Source organism: Megascapheus bottae, chromosome 20, assembly GCF_031878675.1.
Source record: "Megascapheus bottae isolate mThoBot1 chromosome 20, mThoBot2.hap1, whole genome shotgun sequence".
In the NCBI taxonomy this organism is placed as follows: Eukaryota; Metazoa; Chordata; class Mammalia; order Rodentia; family Geomyidae; genus Megascapheus; species Megascapheus bottae.
This window is the reverse complement of record NC_143528.1, coordinates 19769091-19796295: the sequence shown is the minus strand read 5'-3', so window position 1 is coordinate 19796295 and position 27205 is coordinate 19769091. Positions and strand designations below refer to the sequence as shown.

At 39.2% G+C, this 27205-nt stretch overlaps 3 protein-coding genes across 13 annotated transcripts in view; 1 reads left to right on the top strand and 2 right to left on the bottom strand.

Annotated features, from left to right (window-relative positions):
• Positions 1-9541, bottom strand: part of Lrp2bp (LRP2 binding protein) — a 17373-nt gene extending 7832 nt beyond the window's left edge. Inside the window, exons 1-5 of one of the 6 annotated variants that reach the window (XM_090354114.1) lie at positions 9275-9541; positions 6266-6382; positions 2761-2831; positions 890-1016; positions 31-143 (exon numbers count right to left, since the gene is read on the bottom strand). In XM_090354114.1, coding sequence (XP_090210240.1) covers positions 31-143; positions 890-1016; positions 2761-2790 — 270 coding nt within the window. In that variant the 5' untranslated portion in view covers positions 2791-2831; positions 6266-6382; positions 9275-9541. Of the gene's footprint in view, positions 1-30; positions 144-889; positions 1017-1641; positions 1821-2167; positions 2303-2760; positions 2832-6265; positions 6383-8198; positions 8372-9274 lie in introns of those variants that run through there. The other 5 variants (XM_090354113.1, XM_090354115.1, XM_090354117.1 and 2 more) reach the window with 5 other exon arrangements.
• Ankrd37 (ankyrin repeat domain 37) lies at positions 8660-16679 on the top strand. 6 transcript variants are annotated; one of them, XM_090354122.1, is made up of 4 exons: positions 8660-9363; positions 9488-9640; positions 11336-11427; positions 16590-16679. In XM_090354122.1, exons 1-3 carry the CDS (start codon positions 8951-8953, stop codon positions 11394-11396), a joined length of 627 nt encoding a protein of 208 aa, XP_090210248.1. In that variant the 5' UTR covers positions 8660-8950; the 3' UTR covers positions 11397-11427; positions 16590-16679. The 6 variants fall into 6 exon arrangements, with proteins under 6 accessions (XP_090210248.1, XP_090210251.1, XP_090210247.1 ...); XM_090354120.1 differs by lacking the exons at positions 11336-11427; positions 16590-16679 and adding exons at positions 12246-12449; positions 12887-13221 and having other exon boundaries at positions 8669-9363; XM_090354124.1 differs by lacking the exon at positions 16590-16679 and adding an exon at positions 12246-12453 and having other exon boundaries at positions 9250-9363.
• Ufsp2 (UFM1 specific peptidase 2) lies at positions 12213-27205 on the bottom strand. The gene is made up of 13 exons (XM_090353698.1): positions 27155-27205; positions 26470-26548; positions 24793-24976; positions 24651-24717; positions 23573-23730; positions 23003-23195; positions 21586-21732; positions 19385-19549; positions 18926-19050; positions 16646-16722; positions 15496-15620; positions 13210-13319; positions 12213-12417 (listed from the first exon to the last, which is right to left on the bottom strand). Exons 1-12 carry the CDS (start codon positions 27203-27205, stop codon positions 13233-13235), a joined length of 1458 nt encoding a protein of 485 aa, XP_090209824.1. The 3' UTR covers positions 12213-12417; positions 13210-13232.

Genomic DNA, 27205 nt, shown 5'->3' with positions numbered 1-27205 from the left:
AATAGAATTATAGAGAATTAAAAAAGATACCTCTTCAAAATATAGTTGACCTCTTAGGAAAGATGCCAGGCTATCCCCTCTTTTAATTCTTTCTTTCAAGAGCTGCAATGCCTTATCCACCAAAATAGCATGGGTATAATGATCTGATTTGAAAAGGTAAAAATTCCATTAACGATTCCATGTGAATAGTCTTCCTTGAAGTAATTAGAATTCATCTCCCATCTCTAATATTAGTTTATTCCCTAATTTTTATTCCTAAAACTGGCCTCTTTAGCTCAAGGGAAAAGATGACCTAAATAAAAGCTTTAAAGCGTTATCACAGAACCTAAAACTAAATTTACAGTCAAATATTCATTGGTTGACTTGAAAACTCTATTCATTGCCAGATAGGAGAGCTAACAATGTGCTGGCATTAGTTTTTCTTTTGGTGAAGCTGATCTGTGGGTGAGTTAAATTCTTAACCCACGGCTTAATTAGAAGTACTCTAATCAAATAAGCTGATCATTCTGATTTCTTTATGTCTGTTTAATAATACCTTCATTTCAAGTACAGTAAAGTAAAACATGATATTCTCTCTTGGACAAAAAGTAAGAAGTGGCCTCTCTTTTCTAGAAGCATGCCCTTAACATCCCGAGAGTAATATTAGACCAAGACCAAATTGAGAAACTTCTCCACTGACAATTTGGTCTTAAAGTAGCAATTTCACAGATTCTTGCAGGAAAGCTAGAAAGAACTATAAAAGCAACTATCTCCTTAAAATCAAAAAGATCCATATTTCTTGTTTTTCTTTTCTAGCATAAATGATGAAACTTCCATATAAACAGTGCCTAAGGGAAGATTAAATATCCAACAGAAGATTAAAAATATTGTCCAAGAGAAGATTAAGTACCGGGCTTATCGCTTTTCCATTGGAAGAATTTTTGGTGCTTAGCAGCATACTGAGCTATAGAGGTGTAAAAGGGATGCGTAGGTAACTTTTCACTGGTCAAGTCCATCTTGTTTTCACAAGGTGTATTCTGTAAACAAAAATAAAAAAGTAAAATGGTAGACATTTGTTTCTCCTTAGAAGTCACAAAGAGAGGGCCGGGAGCATGGCCTAGTGGTAGAGTGCTTGCCTAGCATGCACAAAGCCCTAGGTTCGATTCCTCGGTACCACATACACAGAAAAAGCTGGAAGTGGTGTGGAGGCTCAACAGATAGCGAGCTAGCCTTGAGAAAGCCCACCGACAGTGCCCAGGCTCAGAGTTCAAGACCCAGGACTAACAAAACAATTTAAAAAGTTGCAAAGAAAGATTCCATTCCTAGTTGGTACCCATTGGAAAAAGCACCCTCCCCCTCATCACCTCTCAGCAGGACACCAAAGCTCCAGCTCAGAGATATAAACATTCCTAGGTAGGCCATATCTCATCATCAGCCTCCTGCCTTTTTGCATGGGGGATAATGAAGACACACATTAGCAAGTCCTAGTTGGCTCTGTCACACACTGGAGAGTCAGGTTACTTATAACAATTGCTACCTTTCCATGAGACTTGGTGACTCACTTCATTTACATAGTTCTGGGGCACTGGTGTCTTCCTATTGCTTTGTAACTAAAGCACATCAAGGAATCCACTTCAAATGAAACCCTATGTCTTTTTTTACCTGGGAAAATACTTTTTTATTTGTGTTGCTCAGTTTTATCTTTCCGTGTGCAATGGATTGCCATGTTATAAGACAGGTCACAGCTGAATGGTAAATCAGAGCCGTAATAACAATGTAGAGGCCGCCTCATTTGGGATGAGGAGTCTAGGTTGGCCTAGGCTGAGAGTAGTGAGAGAGCAAACTCTGTTGTTGCTATGCGTTTTGTTGTTGTTTACTCCTTGACATTCTATTGTTATAACTTATTTTCACCAATAAAGAGCCACATTCCAATCAAGGTTCCTGATTGGTGGTCAAGGGAATAGTTCAAGAGCCCCTTCCTTCATGTGATTGGAAAGCTGCATTTAGATAACTAGTGGGTACGATTTTAACTGCTCTATTAAATGAGATGAAATGTAGAAAGGAGAGATCATTCAAAATGTTAGCAAAATGGAAATTTCCTAAACTATCTTCCCAAGTCTGGAAGAGACAGGTGCCAGTAGCTCAGACTTGTAATCTTAGCTCCCCAGGAGCTGAGTCCTAATCTTACCTATCTCAGGAGGCTGAGATCTAAGGATCCAGACTGAAGCCTGCCAGAGCAGGAAACTCCTTGAGATTCTTATCTCCAATTAAGCACCAAAAAGCCAGAAGTAGAGCTGTGGCTGGTCAGGATGGGAGACCCTACCTAAAAAATAACCAGTGAAAAAGAGGGCTGGAAGTATGGTTCAGCAATAGGGTGCCTGTCCCAGTACTGTTGAAACATAATCTCAATTTTTTTTTGTCTATAATTTGGAATTTTATAGGTAGTTTGAACTAAAGGATTAAAAAACATATATACCTTCCTAGATATATAGTTATTTGATTATATGATTTCCCAAATCATAATAACCATCAATAAATATGAAATTCCTAAGGAGCTTTAGAATGAAGAAATCTACATAAGGTATTTAGGAGAAAAACAATTCAAATGCAATGATGCAGGTATTTCAGTGTTAGATATTACTCAGATATTACTCCGTGTTTATTTTTCACAGCAAACAACCGTTGCATTAATCTGTGTTCAACAAGCTGAAGAAAATAAACCTTGACATATAAAGAAGGGAACCAATAATGAAATAAATCATAATAATGTGTTGAGCTCACAATGTTTTCTGTGATGGGAAGACTGTCCATGGTGTTTGCTGCTACAGCTTAAAAGCAGTATTGGTGAGACTCTGCAAAATAAAAGATTTATTGAGCTTCCATGAGATGTCTGCTTTACAAGCATTCCTATAAAACTTCATGAGATAGGGACTATTATGATGAGCCCACTTAACATAGGAGGAAACTGAGGCATCCACTGTGAGGAAGTTACACAAACCTCACTTGACATCAGGGCTAGCAAATGCGTCAAGTGGAAGGCCTCCCACTTTTGTACTTATTTCCCCATAGGAGGCAAAGCTAACATGCATTTCTAAACATGGAGGACTCCAGTGTGAAGAACCTGAAATCATACTTTTTAGGGTGAGGAAATGAGAATTTAAAAAAAATTGATGAGCAAGTTTCTGCCTTTATTTCTGCCAAATCTTGGGATTAGACAGATAACCTTCATCTGGTGTTTGGCACGTATTTTTGCATATTCTATGAGTTTAGAACAATGAATAATAGAAACTACAGGCCTGAAATCGTAATGTGATTTTGAAATACAGGGTAGATGGGGGCAGATACAGATGTCCTGTTTATGTTTTTTCTTTTCTTCTTGTCTTTATTAGTTAGTGCCCTATCTTCACATTTTGGGACTACTAATTAAGACCAAGTCATAGCTTGATTAATTTCTTTAGCTTTGTACCAATCAAACGAGTTCCTTTCCCCATTCTCTTGCAGAAGGACTACTTACACACACAGACACACAGACACAGACACACACACACACACACACACACACACACACACACACACACACACACACACAGGGAGTCTTTTGAAGAGGTGACCTGTCCTCAGTATCCCTAAATATGCTTGCTGGATATGGAGAATGCAAGGCGCTGGTTGGTTGCTCTTCCCATGGGCCATTCTCAATTCTGTCTGCAGCAAGTAGCCTTGAAGGATAAGGTAACAAATACATCCACACAAAGAGCAGCCTTGCTTTTCTAAGAAAGCAGTGAATCTCCAGGCTCACCGCTCCTCTCTCACAATGGAGACCACTGCCTCCATCATAGACTCTGAATCACTTGTGTGGGACCTGGGGCACAATTGGCTCAAATATCATGCTGACACTTTGGCTGCTGCTTTTTCTATGAGAAAGTCATTTGTTTCTGGCAGTGATTCAAGGGACTTGTGCCAGTATCCATGAAATGAGCAAGTAGTGTTCATAAGTCAATGGGAACATACTGTTTACATATGAAAAATAGAAAAAAATTACTACTGATGTCTCAAAATATATTAAAACAGGAAGTGAGTTTTGATTGTTCCCCCTTTCCAATTAGTTCCATTTGTTTATTAAAACAAATATAGTTGTTCCCATGCTGTTTCTTTGGGGTGGGACAAATTCACATTTACTCTCTCCAATGAGAAAAGGAGAGTATATGGGAAGATACACTGACTTTTGCTTTTTTTTCATGTATTTTTTATTGTAATAGAAAGGTTACATTATATTCACCAGATAGAAGGTGCATTATTTTGGCTTTTTTTTTAATTTAATTTTTATTTATTTGCTTGAACTCTGGGCCTAGGCACTATTTCTGAGCTGCTTTAGCTCAAGGCTTGAGCCACAGCTCCACTTCTGGATTTTTCTGAGTAGTTTATTAGAGATACGAGTCTCACAGATTTTCCTGCTCAGGCTGGCTTTGAACTTCAATTCTCAGCCCCCTGAGTAGCTAGGATTATGGGCATGAGCCACTGGCACCTGGCTACATGTTTTTCATAACAAAATAAGCTGTGTGTGGTAAGCACTCAATGAAAGAGCCTACTAAATTTGTTTTCAATTTATGTTGAATTTTGTGAGCAAATAAAACAAGCCAAAGTGAAAGGGGGAGGCATTGATAATGTTCAAAGTCTTCATGCCTATTGCACAGGATTCATATTCTTGTTGGTCCTGGTCTTAACGTATGGAAATCTCTGTTGGCCCGTTTAGGTTACTGGGTCCATTCCTATGGGGATTTCACTCAACACTCAAGGTAAAGGAATCTATTATTTAGTGATTATCACTTTTAAAGTTGGTTGTACAGAAGAGCTGGTTCTATTGTAGTTATACACATTGTGACAGCTTATTTCCAAAGATCAGGTAGTAAAATAAATGAATTTTTTTTTTTTTTTTGCCAGTCCTGGGCTTGAGCTCAGGGCCTGAGCACTATCCTTGGACTTTCTCAAGGCTAGAGCTCTACCACTTGAGCCACAGCACAACTTCTGGCTTTTTTTTTTTTTTTCTGTGTATGTGGTACCGAGGAATTGAACCCGGGCCTTCGTGCATGCTAGGCAAGCACTCTATCACTAGGCCAAACTCCTGGCCCTAAATGAAAATTCTTTTAAGTTATTATTATTATTATTTTTGTTGGTCATGTGGCTTGAACTCAGGGCCTGGGCATTGTCCTTGAGCCTGTCTGTGATCAAGGTTAGCACTCTACCACTTGATTCACAGGCCACATCCAGCTTTTTCTGAGTAGTTTATTGGACATAGGAGTCTCACAGACTTTCTGGTCTGGACTAGCTTCAAACTGCAATCGTTCAAAGCCAGCCTGGACTTATCTCCAATTAATCACGAGAGAAAGAGAATTGGGGCTATGGCTCAGGGGTAGGGTGGTAGTCTTGAGATGAAGAGCTCAGAGAAGGAGGAGGAGGAGAAGGAGGAGGAGGAGGAGGAAGAGGAGGAGGAGGAGAAGAAAATTATGCAATTTGTCAACTTTCCCAAGAAATTTGAGTAACCAATGCTGGAAGAAATTGTGTATTAAGACCGAAGAAGCATTTCTTTGTGGAAAATTCTTGTGTATAATCATTGAGTGTTTCTAATCAATATTATAATGATGATCTATGATGGTCATAATTCAATTAATTAGTTCAAGTTATTTTAGTTTCTGAATGTTTAAAAACTAGTTAGAATTGAGGCCAGGAGTTTGGCCTAGTGGTAGAGTGCTTGCCTAGCATGCACAAAGACCCGGGTTCAATTCCTCGGTACCACATGTATAGAAAAAAGCTGGAAGTGGCTCAAGTGGTAGAGCTCTAGCCTTGAGAAAGTCCAAGGAAGGGCTCAGACCCTGAGCTCAAGCCCAGGACCGGCAAAAAAAAAAAAAAAATAGAATCAAAGGTTATCTGTTGAACTTCCAGATGTGTCTATACTCATCTTTCTATCTTTGTAAAGTTTTCTTGAGTGATAGGTCACCTTAGGTGTTTGAGGTAGAGAATTATCATCACAATATCATTAACTGGGTTGCTTTGAGGTTTCAGTACAACTCTGGTCTGCCTTGACCTGTTCTGGCACATGGGTGGTACAAAGAAAGTTATCCTTCTAAATGTTTGATGAATATTATGTGAATGTATTTGCTCTTTTGCATGTTTCTCAAGAGAGCTGAGATTGTTTTACGGGTGAAATCAAGCCAACAATTAAGATTTTTAAGGCTACTCTATATTCTTTTACTTGATTTAGAACTAAAATGTTTTAGGATTTTATACATACCATTTAATTAGACGTGATATAGCAATGAAAAGTGAGATTGTTTCCAATTTCTTCTCTTTTCAATTTTGTACATTTAAGAAACATTTTTCAGTATGCTTTCTGGCATGAAGAAACACACTAGAAACAAAGAAAATTAGCCATTGATTCCATTTTGATACTCTTTAGTTCTACTGCATAATCATATGTTCAAGGGTGTTCTTTGAATACAGGCAGTAGGCTCAGAACAGTGGAATATTCAATTCTTGGAACAAATTAATATTAATCACTATTTTATTAAATGCAAAAGTTGTTTTCCTGTAGATTATACTATTTCTTATAGATTATCCTTTTTTCAAGAAAACAATGGTAATTTGAAATTACCAAAGACCAAAATTTTTTGTTTTTATTTTTTAAGTCAATATACATTTATAATAGGAGGGGGATTTCATATATTTTCATGCAAGGACACAGTGTACTTTGAATAAATTCATTATTCTTATTCCTCTCATCCTTCCTCCCCTGTTTTTCAAACAGTATTTAATGGTCTTAATTATACATAATTGCATGTGCGCATGTGTGCGTGTGTGTGTATGTGTGTCTGTTCAACTTTGTTACTCTTTAGTATACTCTTCGTTTCCCTTCACCCTTCTCTCACCAATCCTTTCCTAGACAATTCCCCCTTTTATCTTCCAAAAATTCTTTAAAATGTGTAGGAACAAAAAGAATGCATTCTCTAAAGTCAAACAGCTTGAGTTAAATTTTCAGTTGTACTTCCTAGGAATTACATGATTCTAGACAAGTTACTGACCCTCTCTGAGCCTCATTTTTTTCTATAAAATAGACAAGATAATTATAGTTACTGGTGTTAATTTTACAACATAGTAAGTACCCAATTGATGCTGACTTATTACAATATAACCTAGAATATATATTAGCGGTTGTTGAATAATTTGTCACTTAGACATCTTCTCCTTATTTCACTGTGTATATGTCATGATCATCGCTAGACTGAGTTGTATATACTTTTCCTTACGTTGGAAGATACTTTACACTTCTTAGAAATGCCATGCCCTCTTTGGATCAATTAGCCAACTCATATGCCCACACATGTCTCATTCAATAGGTCAGTTAGTGGTCATCACACATATTTGAAAAACAATTCTAAATGGCATTCTTCTAAACACATCTCTGCCAACAAATAAAATACATAGAGATAGCAATGCTCAGAAAAGTATCTGTTAAATTATATGTCTTAGACTGCCTTCTTCCTCATTGAAAACCCACCATACCTATTACATATCCAGTAAAAATCCCAGTGTCTTGATAGTGTCTCATGATGCATTTGCTCTGTGTGTTTCTGTGCCAGATTGCTTCATTCAGTTTGCTAAAGGCTTATGTAGAGCATTCCTAAGGGTAAACCCCACTGAGACAGAAACTATTTTTTTTTTCTGAATAAAAGTGAGCAATGCGCAAGGTAAAGAAAGTATTGAGCAATCAAAAGAAATGAAACTGGAATGATTTTTCAGAATGTCCCTTTTCCTGGGAAACAACCAGACTCCATGCACCTGTTTTATGGGGAAAGGATTTTCAACCACACCTCACATCCTACTATATGAACTAAACAAACATGTCTTAAAAATTCGAAGAAATTCTTGAATCTTTTATCAGGAAATTCTAAAACTGGGTATCTATGCAAACCTAAGCTTAATTTCATGTGCCTTTAGAAACTAAATAAACTGGTAACCACGGACCTGTAGGTCTGCTGCATCTGACATCTCTTCTACAGTACCATCCTTTATCATCAAAAGGAATTGCGAACAGCTTAAATATTAAACACTCAGAACATAAGTTCTATGTACAAATGTTTATAAACCTTATTCCTTTGGGTCACTGCATATGTATAAGGAATATTTTTTTTTATTGAAAATGATCTGAATCCAAAATGACCACTTACATTTAAAAGACATCTGCGCTTGTCTTCCCCAAGTATGATAACACACTGCTTTTCCGATCTAGATAGAAGGAAGTTACTAAGATTTTAGAGGAAAAGCAGTGGCTGGAGCCTTTGGCTTTTAGCTAGGTCGATCTGGAAGTGGATTTAGGGTGAGTCATGGACTATGACGCCAGATGCTACATTCGGAAGCCAGTCTGTTTCTCAAGACTGCAAAAGGGAATGAATCAGGAGATGGCTATATTCCTGACCTGCATTCCCCAAGTTCCTGTCTGCTCATTGCCTCATGAACTGCCCCCAGACGGGACAAGGGCAGGCTTGGGGTCCTCTTCGTTTGTTATGGCTCTAGCAAGGCCTTGCAGGATCAGCGTTTCCGCAGGCCACAGCGCTCAGGGTTCACAGTGGGCCCCTTAAACGTTCGGGGCTGGCTGGGTAACCCAGCTCACCTCGGGGGGGGGCGGCGGGGAACAGTTCTTGCAATCCCCCGATTGTGATGCACAATCTAGAGCGCCCGAACAGGAGTCAGAGGGACTTTGAACGAGAGGCAGAAGTGTCATTCCCGCGGAGCTGGAGCACTGCTTCCGGAGGCGGTGTCTGGCCTGGCCTGGCCTGGCCTGGAGCTACTTGTGGTTCCCGCTTTTCCTGGATACGTGCATATTCGCAGAACCCAAAACCTTCGGCCGGGACTCCGGCTTCTCTAGGGGATTCAAGGGCTCGGCAGCTGAGAGCCCTACGTGTCTAACACAACGCGTCTCATGGCGGGCGCCGAACTCTTAATCCACGGCGACGGCCGCCTCCAACGCGCACGCGTGCCGGAGCTCCCTAGCCCTCCCCTACGACCCGCCCCGGAGTGGGCGTTCCCGGTGGCTGCAAGCACGGCCCAACCGGCTGGCGGGTTCGTCCTACCAGCCCCGCCTCCCTCCCTGCCAGTCACGGGTGGGCGTGGGGTGGGGGGAGAGGCGTTCGCTTGTGCACGCAGGAGTGTTTGCGTGTGTGCAGGGGAGTTCCGGCGGCTGGAGATGGGTTCGGCCGCCAGGGCGCGGCCCGAGCGGACCCCAGGCCGGCTCGCTGGCTCTTACCTGCCGGGCGGCGGCGAGCGCTCCCGCCGCACTACAGTCGCGTCTTTGGCTCCAGGCGGGAGATGCCGTTGCTGGACTGCAAGCCGGAGGTGAGCCCCGGCTCCGGCTCGCCTGGCAGGCCGCCTGGTTAGCGGGAAGGGGCTTTAGCAGCGGGGAGGTTCTCGACCACGCGGGCGGTGGAGCGAGGCGCCGAGTCTGTTCTCGTCTCCGCAGGTGGAGGGCCTTCAGCATTTGCTGGAGTCCGGGGCTTCCGTCAACGCACCCCCGGACCCCTACGGGCAGTCGCCAGTCCACTGGGCCGCAGGAGGCGGGCTGGCTTACTTCCTTCTCCGGCAGCTGCAGTCGGGTGCTGACCTCAACCAACAGGTAACTAGGTAACTGATTGTTGCTGTGTGCAAAACCCTCCCCTCCACAGAGACCATTTTCTAAGTTGCCAGAATATTCACCGGGGCAACCGCGGGGGTGACCACCAATAGGAACCTCGCGCAAATCACAGAAGTAACAGAAGTAACCGGGACGTGTTTAGTATCCATATCCTTAAGACACGACATGACACTGATTTATCCAGGATTTAATCAGTATACTTACTGACACGTATTTTACCTTTTCATTTCATACTGCATTTTCACAATCCAGTATGTATTTTATTTATTTATTTCCCCCCCTTGCAATTCTGGGGCTTGAGTTCAGAGCTTGGGCACTATCCCTGAGCTGCTTTTGCTCAAGGCTAGCCCTGTACCACTTAAGCCACAGTACCACTTCCGGCCTTCTCTGTTTATGTGGTATGGAGGATCCAACCCAGTTCTTCATGCATACTAGGCAAGCACTCTATTATTATAACGCACATTCTCAGCCCCCTGTATTTTACTCAGCCACTCTACACATGCTCCTTAGTTGTAAGTGGCTACTGGACCAGCATGGGTCAGCAGGTTTTTGGTGGTTTTCTTCTCTCTCTCTCTCTCTCTCTCTCTCTCTCTCTCTCTCTCTCTCTCTCTCTCTCTCTCTCTCTCTCTCTCTCTCTCTCTCTATATATATATATATATATATATTTATTGTTAATTAATAAGAGGGTTACATGATATTTGCCAGATAGAAGGTGCATTAATTCACATACATTGATACCCTTTCACATGTCTTGGTACCCATTACCCTCCTTTTTTTTTTCCTCTTAAATTTTTGATAGGTCTTCTTGGTAGCACAGGCTGGCCTTAAACTCCTGATGGCTGGGATTTCAGGAATAGGCTACCCTAGTTGACTGAGTTATTTAAAAAGAAATAGTAGTTACATTACTATGTCTCAGCATAATAGTTGAAATAATACTGCCAGTCATGCAGTTTGTTACAGAATTTCCTTATGGTGATTTGCATTTTTCACTGAATATTAGAAGTACGGTGAAACTTTTAATTTAAAAATGCTGGGCCGGAAGTTTGGCCTAGTGGTTAAGTGCTTGCCTAGCATGCATGAAGACCAGGGTTCAATTCCTCGGTACCACATACATAGAAAAAAGCTAGAAGTGGTGCTGAGGCTCAAGAGGTAGAGCTCTAGCCTTGAGAAAGTCCAAGGACAGTGCTCAGGCCCTGAGCTCAAGCCCAGGACTGGCAAAACAAAACAAAACAACTCTCAGGGCTTTTGGCTGGGAGTTTGGCCTAGTGGTAGAGTGCTTGCCTAGCATGCACGAAGACCCGGGTTCAATTCCTCAGTACTACATACATAGAAAAAAAGCCAGAAGTGGTACTGAGGCTCAAGTAGTAGAGCTTTAGCCTTGAGAAAGTCCAAGGACAGTGCTCAGGCCCTGAGCTCAAGCCCAGGACTGGCAAAAAAAAAAAAAAAATGCTATTTGTGCTTGCCTTTACTTAAAATACGAATATATAGGGATATAGCTACATCCGGAAAACTGTGCTATTGGAAGGGAGCGTGATCAAAAATAAGATTGAATTGAAAATTTTAGGCCATACAATGTTTTGAACTGCTTTCCTCAAATAGCTATTAGATGTTCCCCCACCAGCTTCCACAAGGACATGTTAAGCAAGAGACTCCAAAATATGCTGTCTTATTTTAAAGGATGTTTGGGGAGAAGCACCTCTTCACAAGGCAGCAAAAGCTGGAAGCATGGAGTGTCTAAGCCTGCTTGTTGCCAGTCATGCCCAAATTGAGTGAGTATCAGATCAATGCTTTCAAATTTTGTTTTGCTGGATTAATCAAACTTGTGGAATCAATATGTAGATTGTTTACAAAATTATGATTGTCTAATTGGAAACTTACGTTAGCACTGAGATGTTTATTTAAGCTGTCAAGTGATTTCTTAGTCTCAATTTGAGTAAGTGGACAATGGATCCTGAGCAATCAGAGCTGCAATTCTGTTCAGCATGGCGGTATTCTACTTCAGTTTGGAAGACTGTATAGTTTTCATCAATGATGTTTGGTGGTGACTCATTCACACCAAACACTAAATACTTGGTACTCATTAAACAGTAAAAGTATGGAATGCTTACTCTACATCAATGATAATAATGTGTGCAGAAATATTTCCCCTGGGGCTAGGACTTTGGCCTAGTGGTAGAGTACTTGCTTAGCATGCACCAAGATCCAGGTTCAATTCCTTGGTACCACATACATAGAAAAAACCTGAAGTGGTGCTATGGCTCAAGTGATAGAGTGCTAACCTTGAGGAAAGCCCAAGGACAGTGCTCAGGCCCTGAGTTGAAGCCCCAGGACTGGCAAAAAAAAAAAAAAAAAAAAAATTCCCTTTACCTCTTTCATGCTCTTCTTGTACCTTATCCTCCTTCCTCTCTTCAGTTCCCCTTTTCTCTCTTCTCCCTTCTGGCCTTTATTTATTTGTTTGTTTGTATATGTGCTGCTAACCTGCACCCAAACTGAGATGAGCCAGAATTGTTAGCTTTTTAGAGTAACCTATTTTTAAAGGCCGGACAATTGTCAATTTGTATTAAACTCATTATTTGTCTAATTTCAGTTTATGTAATAAGAATGGGCAAACAGCAGAAGATCTTGCTTGGTCATGTGGATTTCCAGAATGTGCCAAGTTTCTTACAATGATTAAATGTATACAGACAGTAAAATCAAATGAACAGTCCAATGGAGATTACTGTGCTCCAGCACTCCTACAGAAACGATGTTTAGGAAGTCTAGAAAACACAAATGCGAAACAGAAGTGTTGGTAAGTAAGATAGCTGTCTGCTTCTTTCCCCCTGAAGAATGTCTCTTCTAGCATAGAATTAGTATTTAATGTAAATGCCAACACTGTCATTTCTAGTATTTCTTTTGGCAGTACTGGTACTGGGCATGAACTTAAGACTTCACACTTGCTAGGCAGTTGCTCTACACCCCTACTTTAGGGTCTGGTCTTTCCTTTTCTGTACCTTATCTTCCCTTTCCTTTTCCTTCCATTTTCCCTTCTTTACTTGGGGCTAGCCTCAGACCATGATACTCTATGTCTGTCATTAGGATATATCTTTTTGTTCTCATTAACATCTTATTATTGGTTATGGTTACTACTGCTAGATTCTAAGACCAAAATTTGTCCTTCATGGTAGAAGTTTAGGATAAAAAACTTTCTATTTTGAAGTTTTTAATGGTAACATATTTTGAAAACAGATATTCTGTGGATTCTGAAGAAGTTAGAAGAAGTGATTCATTGCTCTGCAAGCAATGGCCTTTGGCTTATCGTATGTGTCTAACTCCTTCTGAGAAGGAAGAAAACTTGCTTCCAAGTGAAGAAAACATTTAAGAAATACATGTGTTTACATGCCTATAATGTTTTGGTTGTATATACTCTGACTTTCAAGTTATTAAAATGTGTAAGGGATAAAAGTGTCCATGCAGTTATTTACTACTTTTTGGGGGGCACCATCAAACTACACCCAGGATTTAATTTGAAATTAAACATTTTTATTAACAAATTTATCACAGCAACTTACTTAATTTTTGAATCTGGGAATACTTATATAACTTTTGGCCGCTGAGGTAGACATAAATTGTAGTAAGCATCCTTGTTCCAAAAGTCTGGGCCTTTCCATCCACACCAGCCCTGGATTTGGGAGAAGAGAAGGGAAATGTTTACAACATTAGAAGACTACAGGATGGAAATTGTAAAATGAAGCCATATCAGTAACATTATAGAACTCCTGGATTTATAAACTTTCATTTCTACAGTAGTCTTTGTAATAACCAAATCCAGATACCACTCATCATTCCTCTACCATGTAGTTTCACAGCTTAGATGACTGATGCAATGTAATGCCCTGATTTAGACTGTTATCTTAGTGGTACCCAAGAGTACAAACATGAATTCTTGAGTGCATCTTAGACTTAAGGAACTGTGTTAGTGAGAAAGCCTAGCTTGCTCCATGAGTTAGTGTTTTATCATTTTCCTCATGCTACAAACAATTCTTCCCATTATACATCTCCAGTAGAGAAGATTGAAGATTGTTTTATAGCACAGTCTTGTTATGAATATGGAAGCTTATTATACTTCTGATTAAGAAAAAGCAGAGGACTGTTCTATATCATGCTATGTAATATTCAAAGAAGCTGCTCTGAGACACACTTGGGAGGCTTGCTGTTACCATGCTGTGACAAGTACTGTGAATCTTAGCTGACTCGGAAACTGCTGGGCATTGCAGTAGGGCTTGAGTGCCTCAGGATGACTGGACTAGCAGCATGAGGACGGCTGGCTCACTGGAGATGCTCTTTTCTTTTTGATTGTAAAGATAACATGGAAAGATCAAAGCAAACAAAGGCTATTAGCCCTTTGTCCAGGTAAGCACCATAAAGTATAAATAATTGTTGAATTGTTTCTATACACTACAAACCTATTACATTTTTATCAAAATATTAATCTGGGCTCTTTAAATCTATCTACCTAGAATAAGTATGAAAAAGGCTTACAATATCTTTTGTTTAGTCTTTTCTTTTGTCAGTGTGGGGCCTGGACTCTAAGCCTAGGTGCTGTTCCCTGAGTGATTCTGCTCAAAGCTAGCATTCTAGCACCTGGAGCCATAGTGCCACTTCTGGTTTTCTGGTGGTTAACTGAAGATAAGACTACTTTTCTGCCCTGGAGTGGCTTTGATCCATGATCCCCAGCTCTCAGCCTCTAAGTAGATAGAATTATAGGCGTGAGCCATCAGTGCCAACTTTGGTTTAGCCTTTTTATTCTACCTTTACATCCATAGTACTTTTTTTTCCATATATTTCTTTATTGTAATTAATATAAGGGTTACCTTACATTTACCAGATAGAACGTGCGTTACTTCACATACATTGATACCCTTTCTCATGTCTTGATCCCCATTTCCCTCCCCCCACCCCCGCCCCTCATTTTGTTTTCCTCCCTTCCCTATCCAACTTCAAATAACCAAATATGCATATATATATAATAGATAACCAGGTGAAATACTATAACAATATGAGATAACCAGGGGACAGCAAAAGAGATAACATAGTACATTAAGGACAACAATCCCTTGTTCCATAGTACTTTTGAGGCTATGTGGTAACAAGATTTTTCTCTCTTTTTCTCCTTTCTCTTCCCTTCCTCCTCTTCCTTCTCTTCTTCCCTCCCCTTTTCCTTTTCTGCCTGTGATATAGAACCCAGGGCATTATACACACTAGGTCAAGTATTCTTTGGCTTAATTAATTTGCCAATCCTGGGGCTTGCACTTAGGGCCTGGGCACTGCCCCGATCTCTTTTGCTCAAGGCTAACACTCTTACCACTTGAGTCATAGCTCTATTTCCAGCTTTTTGTGGTTAATTGGAAATAAGAGTCTCATGCATGTTTCCTGCCCAGGCTGGCTTTGAACAGTAATTCTTAGATCTCAGTTTCCTGAGTAGCTAGGAATATAGGTGTGAGCCACTGGTGCATGGCTGCTCACTTTTTTTTTTTAATGAAGTTTATTGTATTGGAAGACATTGTAAACTTCAGTACATCTGTCGATGCAAAGTTATACAGAATACTTCAAAGGGATATATCATGGACTTTGTGTTTCATCAAGGTTAATAACTCAGAAAGTTTGCATTTAACTTGAATTTTGTCTTTTGCAGCTTAGATGTTCTTGTCCTCCCTACTTGAGGTTCTTGGCCTTAGAATACCTTTCTAGAGTGTGATCTGCCCATGGTTTAATGCTTTTGAGTTAACAGCCAAGGTGCTACCCTTCACTTCTAGGTTCTTAACCTATGTCTAAATTTGTGTTTAATGGATACATACCTTTTCCAAAATAACCTGCAGATCTTCAGCACCTGTATAATGGGGATCTAGAATCAGGAATTTTATCTGCCCTGTAATTTCATTCCATGCAACACCTAGTATAGTGTGAGCCAACACTCCACCTCCTAAGAAGAAACAGGAGATATAAGAGGCATAAATGAGTCCCAACTGTCTATTCAATTCTACTTTGAAAACCTGATCATTTGTCCAATTAACTGACTTGAAACAGAAATAACGTTGACTGCCCTATGCTATAAAAGACCACCATGACAAATACTGTGAACAGGTAAGAATCTTTAACATATAAAAAGGCAATCCTGGGGCCGAGTTTGCCTAGTGGTAGAGTGCTTGCCTAGCATGCACAAAGACCAGGGTTCTATTCCTTGGAACCACATACATAGAAAAATGCCAGGAATGGTGCAGTGAGCTCAAGTGGTGGAGTTCTAGCCTTGAGAAGGACTGAGCACAGGCCCTGCGTGTAAACCCAGGACTGGCAAAAAAAAAAAATAATAATGATTTATCCCATCAGATTACTTCAGGTATACCTAGAATGGGTCTTGGGGGGTCCAACCTCCTCCAAACATAGTGGCTGTCACTGGCTGTGGAACCCCTCACAGTAGATGGTGATGCTGCATCTGCTGAGTCTCGCCAGTCATCTATCATTAACTCAAATTCTTTGTGATGTGTGGCTGACACTGGTCTACTTTCCCACGTTAGTCTTAGTTTGCCATTTGTCATCACGGAACAAATCTTATTCTTTATAGAATCATCTATCTCTAGATCAGCAAATCCAATGTTATTTTATAGATAAGTCACACAATCATACAGCCAGCCAAATTGTAACAGAGCCATGACTTATAATGTGGTGTCAGATGACTGTCAGTTTCATTTTCATTGCTCTTGATTATTCATATGTTTAAACAGTCATTATTTCTCTTCTCAGCCTTTATTTATGGCTATTCTAGGCTTCATTATTATTAATTTTTATAACATTTCAACAAAAATTTCCAAAGATCAATATGTATGGTATAAAAGTTAAAAATTTTAAATGTTGAAAATGATTTATTTTATATAACATTAACACTTTATTTCAGTATGTTTTATTCTTTGCTCTACTGCCAAAAGAACCCAAGTCCCCCAGAGAGCTCACCAATCATCACTGGAGTGCCTTCACTCTTGAAGTGACTGGCCAGTTCCCGTCCTTGAGAAGCCATTTCTGAACCTTGGCTACAAAGAGACCATCTTCCGTCAGTTCAACTACTGCCTACACTAAGATCAAGTAATGACTTCCCCCTTTTTTCTTTAGGGTTACTGAAAAATAACTGTTTAAATAAAACCTAAATGATAGGAATTCACTTAGCATGCATGAATTAATCAATCAATCAATCAATTAATTAATTAATAGATGGTCCTGGGGCGTGAATTCAGTGTCTGGGTGTTTTTTTCCCTCACTGTACCATTTGAACCACAGCTCCACTTCAGGCTCTTTAGTAGTTTACTGGAAATAGGAGAGTTTTTCTGGGCTTTCCTGCCCCAAGAAGGCTTCTTTGAACTGTAATGCTCGACTTTCAGCTTCCTGGGTTCCAGACATGAACCATCGGTGGAGACCATTAACTGTCAGCTGAAAGACCTTGATGTTCTGCTTATGTAACTGGATGAAAGTTCTGGAATTTTAACATAAACTGAAGCTGGTCAAACCTTGATGTGTAGGGGCTCTTATGGGTAGATTTAACTATCAGCAAAACGAGTTTTAAGCCTTAGCTTCTTGGACAACATTCTACCAACTTGAGCTATACTGAGCTATTCACCAGATCCAAGTGTGAGTTTTGGTCATCTTGCTGTGAGACTTCAGAGTTTGTATTTTCTTCATCTTTCACTTAGAACCAATAAGCTGGACATTGGTTGCTCATGTCTATAATCCTAGCTATTCAGGAGGATGAGATCTAAGTATCATAGTTCAAAGCTAGCCCCAACTGAAAAGTCATGAGATTCTTACCTCCAAGTAACCAAAAAAAGCTAGAAGTAAGAGCTATGGAACTAGTGGTAGAACAGTAGCTTTGAGCAAAAAACACACAAAACAAATCAAAAATAAATTATGCTCAGCAATACCTGCCCTATATACATGATAGAATATATTCTAGGGCAATATACATGCCTATGAGGCCAATATGAAAACAGAAAAATGTTTTCAATTACAACACACTATTTTAGGAAGTATTTTGATATACTATTTAATTTTTTTTTTCTAAGACAAAGATGGATCAGAGACAGAGGTGGATGGATCTGTTAGTATATCTAGCTAATGAGCATCATAGCCTAGCAACGCAGCTCAAGGTGCTTCATCTGTGACTGGATGGCGATCTGGGAGCTGGGTCTGCGGCCACGCTCGGCATCGTAAAGTGTGATACTCCATAGCACTAGCCAGGAAGGGTTCAAACTCAAAATTACAAGTGTGTTTGCTACTGAACCTGGATCATTTACACACCATTATGAAATTAAAAAAAGAGCAAACTGAACAATCTTAATCTGGGGATTAGCTCCATGTTTTTTTCTTTTTTTTTTTTTCTTTTTGGAGGTGCTAGGTGGTACTGAATTTCAGCTCTTGGCTTAGCAGGTAACAATGCAAATAAAGTTTTAATGTATCTAAACTTGCACTTTTTTTTCTCCCAGTCCCGGTGCTTGAACTCAGGGCCTGAATGCTGTCCTGGGGCTTTCTCAATGCTAGAGCTCAACCACTTGAGCCACAGCACCATTTCCGGCTTCTATGTATGTCAAGTAGACATATCACAGTTGATTCATAAACTCAAAACTCTTCTTAACTAGTAATATATAAATGATAAAAAACAGGGGCTGCTGGGGCCGGAAGTTTGGCCTAGTGGTAGAGTGCATGCATGAAGACCTGAGTTGGATTCCTCCGCACCACATACATAGAAAAAAAAGCCAGAAGTGGTGCTGATGCTCAAGTGCTAGAACTCTAGCCTTGAGAAAGTCCAAGGACAATGCTTAGGCCCTGAGCTCAAGGCTAGGACTGGCAAAAAAAAAAAAAATAAATAAAAAAAAATATAGGGGACGGGAGTTTGGCCTAGTGATAGAGTGCTTGCCTAGCATGCAGGAAGACCCAGGTTTGATTTCTCAGTACCACATATATAGAAAAAAGCCGGAAGCTGTGCTGAGGCTCAAGTGGTAGAACTCTGGCCTTGAGAGAGTCCAAGGACAGTGCTCAGGCCCTGAGTACAAGCCTAGGACTGGCAAAATAAATTAAGTAAGTAAATAAATAAATTTGGAATTAAAATGAAAAAGCAATGGGATAATAAAGAGGAAGAGAAAGAAAGAAAATAAGAGGAAAAGTTACCATTTTTTTCTATTAGTTTAATAAAATGGCAGCCTGTCACCTTGAGAGGATTTATCTAATTTGATAAAGCTTCCTTACCTGACAAACAGTATTTTTGACGTTACACCAATCAGTTGGTTCAGTACCAGCTGTACCTCAATGGATCCAATCCACTGCCGTGATCCCACAAAGGTTGCTGGTTTGTCACCAGCGTCAACTAGAGCCTTTTTGTATTAAAAATAATTTTAAAAAAATCCCATAAGACAACAAATAAAAATATCTTGAGGGTATATTTCTAGTACAAGAATCTAATTAAGAGGGAGTGGAGGGAGGGAAAGGGAGACAAAAACATGAGGAGTATCAAGGTTCGAGAAGTAATGTACCCATTACCTGACAAATCTAACTGTAACCCTCTCTATTCCTTATTCAGACTATAAAATAAGTACAAGAATCTTTTTCCCAAAACAAAAATACATCTCAACCAGTAGGTAATGATTTTTAATGGTCTAGTAAGAGCTAAGGTACAATTGCTGTAATTTCAAATGGCGTGCTTAATACCTGCTGAATCTCTCTGTGTGTTGGGATGGCCCTCTCCGTGTATCCTTGATGTTTGAACCAAGAGCAGATTGTCTGCAGCGATCGGTAGGCACAGCCCCAGCCATTGTCATCCAGCCGATCTTGCATATAATGATGGTAACCATATATGCCCTGGACCACATAAATCTATATGAAAGAGGAAATATGGTCAAGCCCTAGCCTAAAAGTGCAATGCCTGCATATATGCCTGAGTCCCGTGCACTGTTCTGAGAGCTTTAGATCCTCATAAAGGACTTCACAGAACTATGGTTTAACTTTGTGTCTTCTTGGGGTTTTTCCTAAAGCTCCATAGTCATCAACAGATCTTGAAAGCCTGCCTCCTCACTTTGTTTCCAACTTCTATAGTTTTCTTCATCTCTTAAATTGCTTTTTTTTCAAATATGCCATGGAAAATCAGGCATCAAAGCCTTATAGTTGTCCTAGTTTAAGCATATTTTTCCCAAATAATTTTAGTTTGTAGTCTTCCTTCACAAAAGTATCATCTCACATGGAAGAAGTCTTTTCCTGACCAACTTAGTACATAAACAAGTAAATAAAGAAATAAATTCCTGTATGTAATACTATATCCATCTATAATACTCTGGTTTCTCTTCAGATCATATAAATCTTTCACCTTTTACTATATACATCTATAAATAGACACATATATTTACGTTGATATATAATATATTCAAAGCATTTGTCACTATTTTGTGCCTAACTTATTAAAATATCTGCCTATACCAATATGTGAGCTACTGAGAACATGACATATTGCATTTTCTGGGCTGGGCACATGGTTGATATAAATGTCATTGAATAAGTGATGACTTAATGAGCAAAGGAGGCAATAAAGGAATGTATAAACAAATAAAAATCCATATAATGAGACCCAGGAAGAATACTTGTATAAACCTGCCATGGATTAGAGATCAGGGATATTACTTAATGATCAAAATACTGAAAGCACATAACCATGTAATTCTTACTTGTAGTATAATGCTAATATTCACAAGTCTTTTTCAAAAATTTTGATTTGTATTTTTAAAAAGTAATACAGAAGAGTTAGGGAATGAGTTCTTAAAAAATGCCAGTGGGGTAGGTTAAGACAGGAGCCCACACATGGTAATGTTTTAGTTCTGAAATAGGTAGAAGCTCCTTGGTACTTGTTTTTTTTGCTATGCTATGTGATGCATGTTTATATATGCTATATGCTTCAGCCAATAACTGCTAAAAGTATATAAAGGCTTTTGCATTTTTGTAACACATTTAAGGAATGCATCTCACTGCCTAAAACTAGCTGGGTGCCTGTGGCTCATGCCTGTAATACTAGCTAGGGAGGAGTCTCAGGTCTGAGGATGGTAGTTAGAAGCCAGCCAGGGCAGAAATGTCCCGGAGATGCTTATCCCCAATTAACCACAAAAAGCTGGATATAGACTTATGGCTCAAGTGGTAGAACACTAGCCTGAAGCACAAAAAAAGCTCACAGAGAGCACTCAGGCCCTGAGTTCAAGCCCTAAGACCAGCACCCCCTGCCCCCCTCCCCCTGCCACACACACACACAAAAAAAAAACCCAACAAACCATTCTGCGTTTACTTAGAAACTTATGGGCATCTTGGTTAGTAAGGAACTATTCAGAACAGAAAGGAACATATGATATAATACCATGAATGAATTCTAAATATTATTTGATAGAGAAAACACTTATGTCACAATCTACTCAAAACCATAAAGAATTTTCCTGCTGATTGGTAAGGAAGTTTTGTTCTTTGATTAAATCCAATCCACTAGTATCTGAGTTAACTCTAATGAGCATCTCAGTCCCTTGCAACCATGTATGCGGTATACAGAAACTTAAGTCTAGCACCTTATTTAGACTTGTCCTAAAGTGTGGTTTGAGTACATTCATCCTTAATTAGGATGATTTCTCAGGCTTAATGAAAAAAATGAGAAAGACTCATTAAATTACAGAATGAAATAGCAGGAAAAGAAATCTGGTATACTCTACTCCTAAACTTCTTAGATCATTGTGAATTACTGCTACCTGAAACTATGGCTGTTACGAGAGATAGGGGATGAGTTATTTTTTAGAGATATATGAAAATTCTCTAATAACAATAACAACACAAAAATGAATACTTTTAATGATCAATTGATTTTCATAAACAATTGGTTAACTTACCATACCAGTGTCTATGTTAGGTGGATTAAGATAAGTATGTGGATTTCTAATGTAACCATCTTTGTATGGTTCATCTGGAAAATGATAAGCATTAGACCTTTTGAAATAAGGTCTGTCATGAGGCAGACTGAAGAGATCATGTAACTCCTAAATGAAATGAAAGCAGTAGATAAAAAGTTAATTATCTAGATTCCTAGTTAATGAATAAATTCAAACTGAACAAGTTATAAAACAGAAAAATGAAAGATACTGATTATAAGTTTTTAAACACATGATTAAATTCATTAAGGTAAGTATTAATTAGAATCTAATAAAATTTCTTTTTGTTTATTTTTATAAACAAGAGAACACAAAAATAACTTGCTAGGGCAAGAAAACTGGGATGTTTTATTCATTATAACCTCTATTAAAATAAATATAGGCTAAAGACTGGCTTTAAAAATAAATGTGAAATTATAATGAAAAATTTTCTCATATTTTAATATCAGAATTGTGGAAAGGATAAAATATACTAATTGGCCACACTGTTGGTTTATTATCATTGAAGGAAAGGCATAGGAGGCAAACAAAAAGATCAGCATTTTATTTTCTCCTTTCAAGACTTTTTTGAAGATTTCAACATATACAAAAAAACTATAACACCAGTAGAAGTTTACCAGGCTAACACTTGCAATCCTAGTTACTCAGGAGGCTGAGATCTGAGGATCTCTGTTCAATGCCAGCAGGAAAGCCTAAGAGACCCTTAACTCCAATTAAAAGGCAAAAATCTAGAAGTGGAGCTGTGGCTCAAGTGGTAGGGAAGCAACCTTGAGAGATAAAGCTAAAGGAAACACTCAAGCCCTTAGTTCAAGTCCTGGTTCTGGCACACACACAAAAATGGTATTTTCTCCTCTACATAACATGTGTAATAGTTTGAAAAGTTTAGCAATCTCCTATATACTAGTGATTTGAATAGATCAGTTTACATGATGCTGCCTTGGAGAATCAGTTCACCAGAGATTTAGAATGTTACAGTATCAAACCTCTTCTTTGGGACAAAGGTGAGGAAGATACTACATGGTAATAAGTATCAGGCCTCAGATCAAAGAGGTATCCTACAAAGACACACAAACACACACACACACACACACACACACACACACACACACACACACTATCACCAGTCTTTTTGCCAATAACTTTCATTAGATGGTGACTTGTTTCCTCCAGAATTCTTTTCATAACCATCAAATAACCTTATTTATAGAGAATATTACAAAAATCATAACAATTAGCATATATTCCTTTCTTAATCTTATCTTCTTCACAAATCACATATAAATCACAATATAATTTCTATTTACTGAACACATGAAATTACTTACAAAATACACGATGTTCATTACTGTATTCTAAGCATAAATGAACTGGTTTTTACCTTTCTATAGGCCTGCAGCTGACCATCTGGAATTCCTGATGGGTATGAGATTGTTACAAGGCCTTTCTCCCCTGGTAATGAAAAGTGCAGTGGTTCGGGGATCACGATGGACGTTCCTTTCATATATCTCAAAATGCACTTTTCTATATCAGTTAGCTGATTATGAATTGCATCCACTAGAAGCTTACGAACTCTGTGGGGGAAACATTAACACACATCAACACATCATACAGGCTGTGTAACTAACTGCACAGTTAGTATATCCTTAATATAGTGGAAAACAAAACAGAATGAAAGTTACATTTGATTGGACCACATAAAGTTAAGTCTAAATTATGCATATTTCGTATGAGTGGATAAAGGGAAACCCAGGTCTTTGAATATTCTACTACTTCCTCCAAATAAGCATTTCCTGGCTAAATGGCTCTGGTTGATATCAATTGAGGAGCAAATACAAGTAAAAACAACCACCACCCTGGATATGCTTAAGTAGCATTGCAGAAATGGGTTCTGATTACTTTGGGGACAAATCTATATTTTAATATGATGGTAAATGATAAAGATACTTACTTTCCCCATGTTTCTTCTGGAGCAACAGAAACAACTGCATCAACTGGTAAGGTCATATTCACATAGTGGTGTCCTCTGCTTTCCCTTTCGATAATGGGGGTTACAGCTGCCAGAGAGGTTGACATTTCCAGCATAAGATCTATATTTACTATTTGTTGCTATACAGATAAACAGTAACAATCAGCTTGAGGAGCATGAAACACTAAAGTTAAGAGTGAAAGGAATTTTTTTTTTCCTTTTTTTTTTGTGGGTCATGGGGCTTGAACTAGGCCTGGGCGCTGTCCCTGAGCTCTTCAGCTCAAGGCTATTGACCTACCCTTGAGCCAGGCCCCACTTCCCATTTTCTAGAGGTTAATTGGAGATAAGAGTCTCAGGTCATTTTGTGCCCAGGCTGGCTTTGAACCTTGATCCTCAGATCCAGCTTCCTGAGTAGCTAGGATTACAGGCGTGAGCCACTGCGCCCAACTAAGAGTGAAAGGACTTTTTAAAGGACATAAAGTTATGTGAAATTGTTTAAAAGCAATTACAACCCAGGGCCTTCAGCATGCTAGGGAAGTGCCCTACCACCACTGAACTCCAGCTCCTAAAAGAAGTTCCTCTCTCCTTAAAAATAGTCTGTGGTGGCCGGGAGTTTAGCCTAGTGGTAAAGTGCTTGCCTAAACATGCACAAAGACCTGGGTTCAATTCCTTGGTACCACATATGTAGAAAAAAGCCGGAAGTGGTGCTGAGGCTCAAGTGGTAGAGCTCTAGCCTTGAGAAAGTCCAAGGACAGTGCTCAGGCCCTGAGCTCAAGCCCAGGACTGGCCAAAAAAAAAAAAAAATGGGTCTTTCATATTTACTTTAAAATAATTTGTAAATGTGCTCAAGTCTGTTTTATGTGAGTAAATAAAACATTCAAAGGTTTTTCTTCTAAGATAAAAGTTTAGATATGTGAAACAGATATATAACCACTTTGACTTCAATAATCTGATTTGTACAAATATAAGGATTAGATGAAATCATTGCTAAGCTCTCACTCAGCTCCAAATGGGAGGATTTAATATTGTAACCACTAGGGAAGGCAGGTGAATTGCTTACCGTGTTTGGTAGCTTTTTGTCTTTCTTTCTCATGAATTTTCGTTTTGTATCTTCTTCCTGCTCAAGTCTAAAGTTTTAACAGACGTTTATAATTATGAAATAATGTTTGGAAATCATTTCTAGAAGTCATGAGTATACTCACTGGATAAAGTGCATTATGTTCTTACAAGCAGAGCTATCCACCAACTCTCCCGGAATGGTGTTTGCGTCACTGTTAGGCCATATGTACACTGGACTGTGGCAAATTCTAAATACAAGGGCATTTGATGAAAGCTTCGCTGACAGCTCACTCAGTGCATGTTTGAGTACCTTTCTGATAAAAATTTCTACATCAAAAGGATAAAAAGAGACATTAAAAAATAAATCCAAATACACACAGAAGTAGTAAGGGTGATTCTCTAACACTTATTTGCATTTTCAATAATTAAAACAACTTAAAAAATGGAGACAAGGGCTGGGTATTTGGCCTAGTTAGTGGCAGAGTGCTTGCCTACCATGCAGAAAGACCCGGTTCCATTCCTTAGTACTACATACATAGAAAAAGATAGAAATGGTGCTATGGCTCAAGTGATAGAACTCTAGCCTTGAGAAAGTCCAAGGACAGTGCTCAGGCCCTGAGGTCAAGCCCCAGGACTGGCAAAAAAAAAAAAAATGGAGACCATATGATCCATTCTTTTCAGCTATACCATTCAGTGGCTTTTGATATGCTCCTCATGTTTTACAAGCATCACTGTGTAATTCCAGAACACTTCCATCAAAGAAACCCTGCTCTATCAGTAGTCACTCCTCATTCCCTTTTCACTTTGAACTCATCTCACAGAGCCTCCCTGCAACGTTGACACGGAGAGGATCATACTTTTCATGAATGATTTCATGTGTGAGCTATTATCATTCAGAGATGTCAAATTATCTAGTTCCCACTCTGACCGCTCTCCACCAAGCTTTAGACTCCACCAAATGCTTGTTGGAAACTTTCATTGGTGGTTCAATTGGCATCTCCAAAAAAACAAATCCCAAACACAGCTCATCATATTCCTCCTCTGATATTCAGTCTGTAGAAGCAGCCCAAGTTAGAAGCAGGAAGACATCTTTGTATTTGCTTTATAAAAATCCTGTTGTTGTTTCCCTCACAAATTTCTTGTATTTTCTCAATCTAATACCGTATATAAAAGAATGGGCTAGTGGCCGGGAGGTGTCTAGTGGTAGAGTGCTTGCCTAGCATGCACGGAGGCCCGGGTTTGATTCCTCCGTACCACGTACATAGAAAAAAGCCAGAAGTGGTGCTAAAGCTCAAGTGGTAGAGCTCTAGCCTTGAGAAAGTCCAAGGACAATGCTCAGGCCCTGAGCTCAAGCCCAGGACTGGCACACACAAAAAAAAGGAATGGGCTATAGAAACATAGGTTATTGTGTTCAGTTGCAAGTCTGCAATGTACAAGCCTACATGTATCAGTTACATTGTTTTATGTTTACCGTAACAATTTATTTGAGAAGGTTTTAAAGTTTCCTTAGGTTGGGGACATCTTTTTCTGATTTGCACTGAGGTATTTCCTTAGGCTGGTAAAGGTAAATTTGAATTTTATTTGATCTACTTTCCAAATACATAAGCTTATGAGTGATAAGAACAGCACTCATTTCATTGGCAAATGAGATTAAATTTTGTTTAATCTACTAAGTTTAAATTTCATTTAATCTACTTTCCAAATATATGGTCTTATGAGTGATAGGAATGTCACTCATTTCATTCGCAAAATGGAAAGGTGGTCAGGGTATCTCATCATTAGTTCTGTAATAAAGGGGGGGAATTTCTTGGAAGACCTACCATCAGCAGTTGCCAGCTGAAAAGCCAGATCAAGTCCTCCTCTTATTCTGAAGAGTATATCAGTTGTTTCTAAAATCACCTACAACAGAAAAACCCAAAACTTCCTTGTAGAGTAAAACAAATGCATCATAATATGTTAGAATCTACTAGAATTTAACGTAAGGCATTACACTTGAATCTTCAAATTATTTAATGAGTTGCAAAATAAAAATGATCAGCAATTCTTCACTTGGGTCCATATACTGAGTTCCAGCATGGATGCTATAATGATAAATGATATGTTCTATTGTGGGTAGGGAGGAGGACAGAAAAGAGGGAAAGGATATCTTGTGTGGGTTGAGATTTCCTTTAAGAAAAACTTTCAAAGATTAAAAATGGTTATATATATATTAATTTTAATATATTTTAATTGTGCTACTGTAAGATTTTTGTGTAATTTAATCGCTCATCTATTTCTCTGTGTGAAACTGGACCAAGATGGAAGGGATAACAGTGATCGAATGTATTTAGACACTGATAAGACGAATGGCGAAATATCTTCGCACAACTACTTCGGGATGACCTTGCCTTAACACTGCCAAAGGAAGGAAGGGAGGGGACTGGAGATGGGGAGGCCCATTCCAGACAAGGACAGAGCGGCGAGGGCCTGCTTCAATCCACTCAGGAGAATTCCAGGTGGTTAGACCTGATCGTGACAAGGACCCGGAAGGTCAACAGACAGACATTTAGAAGTCAT

Excerpts from the sequence above, each read along its gene's own strand:
- Ankrd37 (XM_090354120.1), top strand. The coding sequence starts at position 8,951 with ATGGCGGGCGCCGAACTCTTAATCCACGGCGACGGCCGCCTCCAACGC. Across the intron at positions 9,364-9,487 it reads TGCTGGACTGCAAGCCGGAG|GTGGAGGGCCTTCAGCATTT; the intron begins GTGAGCCCCGGC and ends TCGTCTCCGCAG. Across the intron at positions 9,641-12,245 it reads GTGCTGACCTCAACCAACAG|TTTATGTAATAAGAATGGGC; the intron begins GTAACTAGGTAA and ends GTCTAATTTCAG.
- Ufsp2 (XM_090353698.1), bottom strand. The coding sequence starts at position 27,205 with ATGACTTCTAAATGTCTGTCTGTTGACCTTCCGGGTCCTTGTCACGAT. Across the intron at positions 23,731-24,650 it reads ACAAAAAGCTACCAAACACG|CAACAAATAGTAAATATAGA; the intron begins GTAAGCAATTCA and ends TTATCTGTATAG. Across the intron at positions 19,550-21,585 it reads CTAACATAGACACTGGTATG|ATTTATGTGGTCCAGGGCAT; the intron begins GTAAGTTAACCA and ends TCTTTCATATAG.